Source organism: Bos javanicus, chromosome 13 (genome assembly GCF_032452875.1).
Source record: "Bos javanicus breed banteng chromosome 13, ARS-OSU_banteng_1.0, whole genome shotgun sequence".
Taxonomy (NCBI): Eukaryota; Metazoa; Chordata; class Mammalia; order Artiodactyla; family Bovidae; genus Bos; species Bos javanicus.
The window spans coordinates 3,346,949-3,360,068 of record NC_083880.1 but is presented as its reverse complement, the minus strand read 5'-3'; the positions used below and the strand labels follow the sequence as shown (position 1 = coordinate 3,360,068).

Here is a 13,120-nt window from a genome sequence, read left to right as displayed (position 1 = left end):
ACTCTTACACTTCTATATGTGCGTAACACATGCAATGACCACCTGTGGATGCACAAATCATTTTTAAATGCATTTTATTCAGAGGAGGAATTGTTCTTACTGAAGAAATCTGAACTTACCTCCTTGTTCATCCAACATAACCAAAGTCCTGATACCAGCATCTTTACTCTACATTCCAATAATGTAGCAAAGTGGAAAAAGAGTTAGAGAGAGAGAAAAGAGAGAAAGAGAAATCAGTAAGGGGACAATTAGCCCTAGAAATGGAAAATGAAGAAGGATCAAAGGAAAAAGAGGAAGGAAATATGGTGAAGAATATTAGGGGCTGGGGAGGGACTCAGAGGAGCGGGTCATTTATGGATCTGATCATTCAGTGATTCTCAGATAGAAGAGGGCGATACAGCTCAGTCTCCAAGGGGTAGAACTGGGGTTGGGGCTTGACATGGACTTGGAATATACACATATAATATCATACTGTAATTCTATATCTGGAAAATAAAAATGCCTATCATTTTGGTAACACCAACCACAGAAAGAAAATATTTCAAAATCTTTGAGACTAAAACTTCTCTGGCTTGATATATCAGAAAGTTTCCATCAGTGAATTGGGGAAGGGTGGTCCACTGGGAGGATGTGTGTGGAATCTTGTGTGGGAGGTGGGGTGAGATTTTTAGGGTTATCAAAAGAGATGACTGCATCACAAAGGTTGAGAAATACCGCTCAAAAGGAAATTCAATCTTCCATTTATTTTTCTCTATGGAGAGGTTTTCTGCAAGATTTAGAAAAGGGATTGAAAGATGAAGATAAGGGCTTTTGCTAATGAAATCTAAAATTCTGCACAACAATATAGTGTGAGAAAATAATTCATCCACAAGTTTTACTGCAGATTTTCAGGTCAGGAGAAGTCTATAAAAGGCACCCACACCTCACTCGTTATGATCTCAGTATGTCCAACAGCCCTGAACTATTTGGTGGAGGGAAGTGGGAGTTGGTGATGGGTGGGAAAAGGAGCAGAGATATTTGTATTGCTCATACTTAGGAATCATCATTCCCAGGAATCCTAACTAGTTAAGTAAAGACCTTCCATTTCACAGGGTGACTGTTGATAGGTATTAAATGGTACTGCTTAAAGTTTGGATTAATTGGTTTTCCAAGGAATACTCATGGCAGCCCTGAGAATAAATTCTAAAACAACACATCTCTCATGGCTCCTTTTATTTTCTACTGGCTTACAGTAAACTAGGAGAGAGAGAGAGATGTTACTGGAGGTCAACAGAAGGTATGGGTTGTTGTTGTTTGAACAGTTCTTCAATGATTCAATTCCAATAGGGCTTCAAAAAATTTAAACAACGAAAATTATTTCTGTGAGCTTTTATAAACTCACTGTTTCAGAAAATGTGTGCAGTTAACTTTCCCAGACAGAAAAGTATTTTGCTTTAAAAAAAAAAAAATTGAATGAAAGATTCTTTAAAGTGCTGTATAATTTTCACAAGGTTCACATGCCTGATTTCATATATCTCATAATAGCCCCTTTCCCCCATCCCTATATGGCCCCTTCCTTTTTCTCACTGGCAACCACTAGTTTGTTCTCTATATTTGTGAGTCTGCTTCTTTTTTGTTCTAGTCACTAGTCTTTTGTGTTTTTTAGATCCCACATAAAAGTGATATACAGTATTTGTCTTTCTCTGTCTTATTTCACTTAGCATAATACCCTCCAAGTGCATCCATGTTGATGCAAATGGCAAAATGTCATTCTTTTTTATGACGAATAGTATTCCATTGTGTATATATATGCCATAGCTTCTTTATCCATTTATCTGTTGAGGGACACTTACGTCATTTCCATACCTTGGCAACTGTAAATAATGCTGCTATGAACACTGGGGTGCATGTATCTTTCTGAACTAGTGTTTGAACACATTTTGATAAACTTTAGCTGCCAATTCAGGATATAGTTTTGAAAGTGATGGCTCAGCGTGACTTCAAGAGTCATTGACAGCACAGATTCTGAAGCCAGGCTCTGCCCTGGAATCCTGGTGATTTTCTTTCCTGGCTATTGGTCCTTGGCCAAGGGTCTTAAGTGTTCTGGGCCTCAGTTCCCTCATTTGTAATACCGTGATCATAATAGTTCATATCTCACTGAGTTGTTACTTGAGTTCAAGTTGTTACCTGAATTCACTGTTCTAGCACAGTGCTAGAACAGTGCCTGGCCTACAGTTAGCATTACAATCGGGTTACTAAAACAAACACCTTCACAAACTGCATCTATAGCAGGATATCTGGGCAAACAAAAATATCATTACCAACTACCGTAAGAAGCTTCTAGATCACTGCTTCTCAAACTTTGATGTGCATGTGAATCCCCTGCATAGGAAACATCTTGTTAAAATATAGATCCTGATTCAGTACGACTGCGATAGAGCCAAAGATTTTGCATCTTGAACAAGATCATCAGTGCTGGCTGGTGCAAGGATGTATACTAGCAGCAAGATTCTAGACCCCAGAAGCTACTTCAAAACGTTGTTCTTCAATGTGCTATAAATGGAAATTCATCTACACTAGCCTGAACTTTAACAGGGGTTTTCCTTGTAACTCAGATGGTAAAGAATCTGCCTGCAGTGCAGGAGACCTGGGTTCAGTTCCTGGGTTGGGAAGATCCCTTGGAGAAGGAAATGGCAACCCATTCCAGTTCTCTTGGCTGGAGAATCCCATGGACAGAGGAGCCTCATGGGCTACTTTAATTTCTATGCCCCTTTTCTGAAAATTTTAGCCATTGCGTATGAGAAGAAATTTTAAGAAGCAGATGGCTCGTTCAGACATACAGATGTGATAATGCAAGTTCTGGTGAGGACAGAGTCATCTTAGGGAGTATCTTCTTTTGTGAGGACTCAACTCAAGGTCATGTATGAGATCTCTGTTCCATTCTACTGGGGACAGAGGATGGGCAACAGATGAATGATTTCAGTTGAGTCAACCCAGCTCTCAGCTGTTGACCCTTTTTGCTCTACTCATTTATTTTATATGAAGCCCTGCAAGCATAATTTCCTCTTTGTTCAATTTGGCGCTCAATATTTCACTGTTGGAATGATTCACTGAACAATCCAGATATGCCTCAATTTGGGAGAACAGAAGCAGTGAGCACAGATCAGAAAGTCAGGAATACTGGATCGTGTTAGCTCAGCCAGCAACTGAGATTGAGGAATAGTCACTTGACCTTTCTAGATGCTTCCCCATGTTTTTCTTTAAAAAAAAAAATAACTTATTTTAATTGGAGGGTAATTACTTTATTGTGGTGGTTTTTGCCATGCATTGACATGAGTCAGCCACCAGTGCACATGTGTCTCTGCATCCTGAAGTTCCCTCCCACCTCCCTCCCCATCCCATCCCTCTGGGTTGTCCCAGAGCACGGGCTTTGAGTGCCCTGCTTCATGCATCGAACTTGCACTGGTCTAGATGCTTCCCCATGTTTCAGACAAAGACAGAGATGCTAAATAAAACTGGGAAGTCCCTAGGTTGGTTTATTCACTAAATGGTTATTAAGCTTTTACTCTTCCCCTGGAACTAAGGTAAGGGCCAGACAAATACATGGCTGAGAAGACGAGTGTTATGTTTTAATAGCAAGGAGGGAGAGGAGGTGGTTCTATATTTGTCCTAGTTCAATTCTTGGTTCCTGTTTGAGATTCCTGGGAAACCTGTCTACCTAATAACAGGGGGAATTGGAGATGTCAGGGACTTTTTTTTTCATTTCTTTTTATTTACCTTGTATTTCTCTGTCTTATTTTTTTTCTTGCTGATGAACTAAGACAATGTTTATAGAACATTTTAAAGTCTTTATTTTGTCATCCTGAAATGCTTTCTCCAAAGTCCAATACACCTGAGCTAAAACTAGGCCAGTCCGGGTACTCTCTCAACTGCTAGAGTTCCAAAACACCCTCCCGTCTGTCTACCTGAAAACAATTGTGCAGCCTGATCTCCCCTTTGGTAGAAAATATGGCATAATAAAGACATAGCTTTAGAATACTTACTTTCTTCTTGTGGCCAATATGTTTCAAAAGATAAGTTGGAATGAAAAGATGCTAAAACACCCATCAACATTGGGGAGCCCTCAGTAACCACCATGGCATGAAGCTCTTTGTGGGGCTTTAGGATCAGCCTGCCCTACAGCAGCTTGGCTTTTCCTGGTTTAGCTTCATGGCCCAAGGCATTAACGTGTAGACACCGTTTCCTGCAGTTAGTATTATGACTCTTCCTTTAGAAATCACTGTCCTCTCCTTTGTGCTCCTAAGAGGGGGAGTCTTGACTTTGGAGAACTATTTTCGTAAGTTTTCCTGCATGATATCCATTTTTATCTTCCACCCCCAGAATCAGGCATTCCGTAAATACTTGTTGAAATGCATCCATCAAAACAGCCAGTTCCCAACTCTCCCTAAAAACCAAGTGCTATGTGATTTCCAATATTTTTAAGTGTATATGGTATTCAGCTTTTCTGAACTTTCTCCACTGACCGTGTGACTTTACATTGTCCTTGATAGGCTCACGGTAGCTTCTACTAAAAACTAAGCCTCCATGCTTCCACTCTGTTATACCCTGCAGTCCACGAAGGATGGCACAAAGTCCTATATTGCACTGAAAGTGGAACTGTTGACCTTAGGGAGACTTCACAAGCTGAGTAACCTTTCCTGTCTTTAAGACTGAATTTCAGTAAGCATTCAGCTCAATTCAAATTATACAGCACTGATGTACTTTGGGATCATGGGCAAGATCCTAGTACTTCAATGCTCGAATTTTCCTAATGATTTCTGCCCTTGATGAATATTTAATGCCGATTCTCTTTAAAGAGAATTTCCTTCTTGATTCAAAAGCAGAATATCATCTGACTAGTCAATGCCCTAGACATAAGAGGCATCCGACCATCAATATAAAATAACCCAGGAGGATATAAGAGCAATCAATCTAGTCTCATTATGCCTTGCTCATAACTTCCTAAGGATCGAAAGTCTAATAGCCTCCTCTCTCTCATTAGAGGTAGGAAACAGCATCCATATGCTTCATCCCCTGATCTAAGATGCAACTTTATGCTTGGCAGAAACACTTAGGAGAAACAAAAATGTATGATTTGAGAATCCTACTTCAATCAATAGAGCTTTTGAGATGTTTTCCTCCAGAATAAATTAGAGAATTAGAGCAGATGCTTCTTTTCCAAGACTGGCCAACACTGCCTGCAATTTAAGAAGACACACAAAAGAGAAGTGTGCACAGCCCAAAGGCTCAGGTGGGGAGGGGCGGGGGGAAAGGTGCGTTGGATACGTTTCTCTATCACTTGTCATGTTCTAGGCAGTGTTTCAACATTGCACAGGAGGGCAAATGGTGATAGTTCCTGTAGATTAGAAATTTGCTTCACATGTGCATACACACAAGTTAAATATGAGCTTGGAGGCCACAGTTGAAGGTCATACAGATGTATCATTATATATCAAGATAATGAAATCAGCTGACTTCCAAGCTCCCTGCCTTCCAGTCACCGTGATAGCTCACGTGGGGATGTTACTCAGATTTATTCCTTTCACTTGTTCTCATGACAGGTTGAGGGGCAACACGTTTATTCGGAAAGCCCTGCCAGCACTCTTAGATTTAGTATATCTGTGCTTCCTTCTTGGTCCTCAAGTATTTCCGCATGAATGGTGTCCCCAGGATGGAGCAAAGAAAACATTTCTCTTCATTAAGAGAGCGAAGGTTGCCTCCTCGTGTGCCTGCCCAGGGCCCCTAGCTGGCCTGCCCTCCTGTGAGACCAATTTCTGTTACACTGCAGGCTCACACTATCATTTTTTCATGACAACAGATTTCGTTTAGCAGCCCACCCCCACCCTCCTGGGGGTCCTCCAAGTTCTTGGTTGTCACCTTCTCCTCCCCTTCCTGTGACAAGTCACATTTAGCTTTATTTCATTCTTAGCTGAGAAGCTGAAGCTGCAGAAATAAGGGAAAATGATGGCTTCTATAGTGTGAGAGATGGCTGCCCTTTCCTTTCGCCTTATAAAATTTATCTTTTCCTCCTTTCATGTCATTGCAGAAGCAATTAACAGAAGCATGAGGCCAGTAGGCTCATTTAATCATTCTGCTAGAAAACCCCCAAGATCTCTGAAGATGATAACCACACATGAATTCATACGTTGATAAGCATTTTCAAAGCATAGCTAAAACAGCATCTCACTGAATAAAAACGATTAGACTTGTTTTATTCAGTTAAGATAAATATAGCTCATCCCATTCTTTTTCCACTTCATCTCTCCCAGTGGACAAGTTCAATTAATCTATTTATTCTTCCTGGTTGACTGCTGCTCTCCCAAATTGGAATAAGTGGAGTTTATTGCAAATGCCCTTTTGATTCCATTATTGCTATCTGCCCTATTTTACCCATTTAAAAATAGTCAAGGATTCATTAACCATGCCTTGCAAATGAATGTTCAGTCCAGAGTCAGGAATGAAAAAAGAGCTATATTCACATGACTAGACTTAATGCTTCCTTTTATTAAGGAATTTTCCTATTATTTCACAAATTTTAGTTCCTGACTCTAAATCTAACAATTTTTAAAAATATGATGCCTCTATGGAGACATATTTTTAAAAGTCATACATGTGGCTAAAGTCAGAACAGAAAGCCAAGATTAGATGCAATTTAGAGGCATCCAAATCAGTACAAATGAGGATTTTTATGCGGACAATTCTTTTGTATATTAAAAAAACATCACTCTGATATATTTTTAAGATTTCTTGGGAGCATTTATTTACCTGGAAATACCATTTTCCTCTGCTTTCCAGACTTAGCTTGGGCTGGAGGGAGAGTGAATACTTTGATGTCTACTTGGCAGCTTAAATACAGCATCTCCTTCCTTATGTGGCTTTCTGGTACCTACGTTCACACTGAAGTCAAAGGGACGGTGGCCAAGGGAAAGACAAAGGGCCTAGGCAAAGAATACGTCAGCCAAAGGGAATGTTCATCTTAAAATATGGTCACTCCTTACCTCTTCAACCAGTTGAAGCATACGACGGGTGCTTTCCAGAGACTGAGACAAAAAAACATAAATATTATGAGTGCAGGATCCAGAGGTCGAGGAAAATCAGAAAACTTTCTTCACTTGGGAAACACATAGGGCCATTATCACATGTTCTTTGAAGTTTGTAACAGAAACACAATTTCAATCTCTTTCCTATCAGGCTTTCTACATAATAAGATTCCTTAAAGCAATTACATTAAAGCTGATTGTCATAAAATTAGAACCATATGAAGCTGATCTTGATATCAAAGACAAAGTAATCCGGAAAAGATAATTCTGCATGTGGAGGAGTCATGAAAAATTATCTCAAATACGCAGAGGACTAATTTTGTCCCTCTGGATGAAGAATATTGAATTTTAAAGACATTGTTTTTCATGAATTGAGATGAATCTAACATCAAGTTTCTTATAAAGCTCCTAGAAACACAATTGGAAGTTCTTATCAGTACAAATTAAGTTGTTGCCCTAGGGTGGAAAAAAAAATCAAGCGTGTTTGAAATGACTAGCCTACAGGAGACAGCTATAATTATCTCGGTTCTAAGATAAGAAAAAATGAATTCAGCACTGGTCCCTTGGGCATAGTGTGGTCACTTTTTTCTCAGTTCTTTTGAAATTATTAGAATTCAGCAATGAGTGTGATTTCTCAAAAGCTGTGCTTTTAAGTGACAAACTTATTTGGGACAAGAGTTTTTAGGAACATGAAGCATGTTCACTTTCTGGGAAGAACGGTCAGCAGGCTGCTTTTTGAAATAGAAGAGCTGTAAGCAGTGGTGTGCTGGTAAATGCCTAACAATAGGCTCACCAGAAAAAAAAAAGTGTGTTATTTTAATGATATAAAGGATGGATATAAATGATATAAAGGATGCTATTTATATAATAGCATAAAACTTACTACTACTAATAAAATACATAATACTCTTTATTGCAAATTCCATATAGCCAATGGATTTTCACAGAAAACTTTGTTTATTTTGCTGAACTATTGTGTCCACAGCTAAGCATGAAGACAACAAGTGCAGCTCTGGTATGAACACTGGTTGATATTTTCTTTTTTTTTTTTTTTTTGGTTGATATTTTCATTTACATTAATGAATAAAAGCAAAGTGAAGAAAGATGTATGTTACAATTCTATTCATTTGTCAATGATGCAAGTGGCTTCTCTGTTGAAGACAATCATAGTTTTCAAATACTGGAAGATTTGCTCAATTGTTTGTGTGTGTGTGTGTGTGTGTGTGTTTTATAGTGTAATGGCTGTGGATGTTCATCCTTCAAAATTTAATCTGTTATTAATATTTTTCCACTTTCTTAAGTCTAGAGGATCAACAAAACAATAGGTCAAGTCCTCATTTGTAGTGTTGGCAGATTCCATGGTCTAAATATTTTTTCCCTCTCTGATTTCTAAGTGCACCGTGGTGTCACTAAAGGTGAACTTGGGAAGGTTCATCGGTCACACGCTGGTAGATTATATCCTCACACTACAGATACTGCACATGCCAAGAACTTTGAAAGCATAGATTGTAGTAAAATCATTAGGATGTGATGAGATTTAAGCATTTATTACCTTTGATTTTAATAGAATCTATTTCATTTCAGTTTATATAATTCAATTTTAATACCAGCTTGCAAAGTTCTGGACAATGTAACAACCAGCTTTCAGAAGTGAGCCATTTCCTGCACACCACTGGCTGTAAGACATCCAGAGACGTTGCTTTTCTCAAAGCATCGTGACTTCTCTAGATTTTCACAAGTTGGGAGTTTGGGCTCAGTCACTGATCTGCATGTAAGTTTTATAACCAACCCATTCCTGTCTGCAGAGGCCTTAGGTATATAGGAAATCAATGCTGCTTCTTCTGAAACACGAGAAGAAGCTCTTTCCCACCTCAGCCTGACTAAAATAGACTACGTGGCTGCCCATCTCTTGCTTGCTTCCCGGGGCTGGGTTCTATCACCTCATCGGCCAGCTGGTCAGCTCTCCGCTGCATCTCCTCCAGCTCATTGCGCATGTCCGCATCCTCAGCCATGGTAGCGGTGTGGGCGGGCGTGGCGCCTGGGTCGGGGCGTCAGGGACGGGTTGGCCACGGAGCCTGGAAAGAAAAAGGTTTGACCATATGAGTGTTTCTATGTATACACGCTGTTGTGCCCAACTAGCGGAAGCTCTAAATGGTCCACGCTCTCTGTCTCCATGCCTCAGCAATCTTCTGAGTTGGAAGCGGTGCTCAGAGAGGAGGGCACCGGATTAAGCTGCTTCTCCAAAAGCCACGTGAGTGCCTCTCTGCCTACTTTACAGTGGAGCTAGATACCCGTCTACTCATGAAGCATTCTTAAAGATACACACCACCCACGTTTGGAATGGAAGAATGTGGCTCCGGGTTAGAATTCATTTAACCTTGCACTTGTTTACTTTTATTTTATTCTTATCAGCTTTAGTGAGGCATAATTGGCATACAATAAATCCCACATCTTTGAAGTACACAATTTGAGACATCTTGAAACATACTCCCAAGGAAACCATGATCCAATTAAGAAAGTAAACATATCCATCACCCCCAGAAGTTTCCTCTCAGGCCTCTTGTAATCCTACCCACCCACTCACTCCATTACACTGTACCCTGCGTCCACCACCTTCCTCACGATGACAAGACAATGGTTTATCTGCCTTCTGTCACTATAAATTAGTTTGCATTTCCTAGAATTTTATACAAATGGAATAATACAGCATGGACTTTTGAGATATTCTATTGTATTCAGAAGCAAAAGACAGAAAATCTATAGTGTCTTTCAGTTATTATCACAGATTGTCTAGAGGGCTGATGTGGGGGGTGCATAGGAATTTTTCCAAAGAAGAATGGGTCATTGGTGGTGAAACGTGACCTGTGCATTTTTCTGGTTATGCTCTTGAAATCCTGTGTTGTACAAATTACAGATAACCAGAGTGCTCCCTCCAAAGCCAATCGGCCCCTTGCTTCCCCTCCCCGCTTCCTCCTCCATATTAGTCACCAGAGTAAGTTCTTATGATGTAGAGCTGTAAATGCTTTGCGTTTTAGCGTAAGTCTCCATTTTAGAAATTAGGGATCTAGGAAACAGAAATTGGAAGCAATTTTTATACCAAACCACTCCTGAACCTTGAGATGAGCAGAAACAAAATTCCTGTGATCCTCTGTGGCTGGGGTCTGCTCTCCAGGATAAAGTGGTGACCTAGTGGAAACACTGAGTACATCGTAGGTTGTAGCTGTGATATCAGAAAGGCCGAGGTGGACTGTTGATTCTGGCACTCAGCTGCTGGGTAACTCTGGGCAAGTTTATCAATGTCTCTGAGCCCAGCTTTCTCAACCGGGCAAATAATACCAGTCTCTTTGGCTACTGGGGAGGGGCATATATTATAGGAAGTTCTGATCAACCTCATTTGTAAGGATGTGGGAGCTTAGTCATCAGAAAGGCTTGCACCTTCACGATAAACCTGTAGCCTTTGCCAAAAGTAGAACCAGTCTAGTGTTTCTTAATTAGCTTTCCTTTGCTGATGGCTGGGCAGGAGGCACATTGCACGCAGTGCTGAGCACCCACGGAAGCCTGAAACCTGGGGAACCAGCACAGGGCCTGAGTCTCCAGTCTCCAAGCAGCACCTCTCAAAGGATTTCCACGTGGAGACAAACAAGAGCACCTTCTCCCCTGTTCTCATCTTTGTATTTCTGCTGCCTTGGTGGAGGTAGAAAGAAACCTAACTTTCCTTTAAATAGACCAGTTTGTTAGAAGGCAGAGGTCCGTGTGCTTTCAGATCTGTAGCATCACACACACGCGCGTGTGCGTCTCATGTGTTTCCTTGGCAATCTCCTCTTAAAGTTGCTATTCTCAGCACTTGAAGAACAGCTGCAGGGACCACTAAGCTCAAGCTCATGGTCACCTATAGGGACCTGGCGAACGGGCACTTGGCACAGTGGCAGCAAAACCGTGTGATAGACACCTTTTTCTTTTTTTTTTTAATCACTTTCACGATCCCCATTCCCTGGTGCTCCCAGCTCTTGTCTTGCTCTAAAGAGTGGGGGTATGTCTGTGATTGGGGGGTTGGTGATGCATCTGACAGATCTCAGGTGCATAGTATTTCAAAGCTGAGACAGCAGTGTCCACTCTCCTGGTAAGAATAGGGGGAACGAAAGCATGGAATGAACCTCCAGATCTTCTGTTGGGACATTTATTGTTGGTATTTGATAAATCACCCCCACACCCCCCAAACCCACGCATATTAGATTCTAAGAGGCAGCACCAGAAGAAGCATAATGATATCAATTAGCAGTAATTTCAGTAGCTGAAAGAATGTTAATAGTGAAATGGCATTTATTGCAGCCATGAAATTAAAAGACGCTTACTCCTCGGAAGAAAAGTTATGACCAACCTAGATAGTATATTGAAAAGCAGAGACATTACGTTGCCAACAAAGGTCCGTCTAGTCAAGGCTATGGTTTTTCCAGTGGTCATGTATGGATGTGAGAGTTGGACTGTGAAGAAAGCTGAGCACCAAAGAATTGATGCGTTTGAACTGTGGTGTTGGAGAAGACTCTTAGAGTCCCTTGGACTGCAAGGAGATCCAACCAGTCCATTCTAAAGGAGATCAACTCTGGGTGTTCTTTGGAAGGAATGATGCTAAAGCTGAAACTCCAGTACTTTGGGCACCTTATGCGAAGAGTTGACTCATTGGAAAAGACTCTGATGCTGGGAGGGATTGGGGGCAGGAGGAGAAGGGGACGACAGAGGATGAGATGGCTAGATGGCATCACTGACTTGATGGACGTGAGTTTGAGTGAACTCCGGGAGATGGTGATGGACAGGGAGGCCTGGCATGCTGTGATTCATGGGGTCACAAAGAGTTGGACATGACTGAGCGACTGAACTGAACTGAACTGATACGCAACACTTCACTCAGATTAGCACATAATCTCCATCTTGGGGTACTCAGGGGCCAGCTTGCCTGCTAATGGACCAGACCCAGCAGCTGCAACTGGGACCCTTTTGTCCCTGGTCTCCTCCTGATGTGGACAACTGGCCAGAGTGCTCCGACCAGCAAGGAACAAGAGACTTTATTGACCTCTCTCCCCTTCCCTCTCTCTTTCCTCTCCTTAACCCTTCCTATCCTTCCCCATTTTTCTAGTCCCCCAGTCCTGGATGCAGGAATCTGGTCAAAGGGCCCTCAGCGTGAGCTGAGGATTGGAGACTCATCACCTCCTCTTGGCAGAGAACACAAATTCTGGTTCTGATTTCTGGTAGGGCCGAGTTCCAGTCCTCCCTTCTCTGGAGGCCCAGGGTAAAGTCCCATAACGCCTGGGTATCTGTAGGTGGCAGATGTCTGTAAGGCCACCCTTTTCACCCCCTCTCCCGCCTCCTCCCCCTTCTTCTTTCAACCTGGCTTCCTTTCCTCCCTTTGAAATCTTTGATGTTAGTACTTGGATCTGAAGTTCTGTGTCTCTATAGGAGGTTTTCTGAGAGACTGTATTCTTATATTTAAGGACTTCCCTGGTGGCGCAGAGGTTAAAGCGTCTGCCTGCAATGTGGGAGACCTGGGTTCGACCCCTGGTTTGGGAAGATCCCCTGGAGAAGGAAATGGCAACCCACTCCAGTATTCTTGCCTGGAGAATCCCATGGATGGAGGAGCTTGGTGGGCTACAGTCCACGGGTCGCAAAGAGTTGGACACGACTGAGCGACTTCACTTTACTTCACTTTCCATCTTGGGTGTTGCCCAAGCTGCTAGTGTGGCCTCAGCCAGCAAAGCCTGTTTAGTAAGTGAGGAAATTAGAAGCAGAGCCTCTCAAATCTGTTCCCTGGGGCTCTGATGTAAATTCTCTCTCCCAGTCCATTAAAGGCCCAACAGTATCCTATTAATTAGCTCAAATCACTAGTGTTTATCAAAGGGTCTGGTCCCTAGTAGGTGTTCAATTCACGTTAAATGACTTGTTGAACGAACAAATGGACCATTCTGACACCCTTAGGTGGCATTTGATGCTTCCAAGATAACGATTTTCCAGATGTGATCCAGGGCGGTACCTCTAAAACCTCAATGGGCATTAGACTCACCATAAACCTT

General features: G+C 41.7%; 1 protein-coding gene across 4 annotated transcripts in view; it reads right to left on the bottom strand.

The window, feature by feature from the left end:
• Positions 1-13,120, bottom strand: part of SNAP25 (synaptosome associated protein 25) — an 84,063-nt gene that overhangs the window by 23,381 nt on the left and 47,562 nt on the right. For all 4 annotated transcript variants that reach the window (XM_061435609.1, XM_061435605.1, XM_061435606.1 and 1 more), the window contains exons 2-4: positions 8,999-9,133; positions 7,017-7,058; positions 120-168 (exon numbers count right to left, since the gene is read on the bottom strand). In XM_061435609.1, coding sequence (XP_061291593.1) covers positions 120-168; positions 7,017-7,058; positions 8,999-9,070 — 163 coding nt within the window. In that variant the 5' untranslated portion in view covers positions 9,071-9,133. The remainder of the gene's footprint in view (positions 1-119; positions 169-7,016; positions 7,059-8,998; positions 9,134-13,120) is intronic.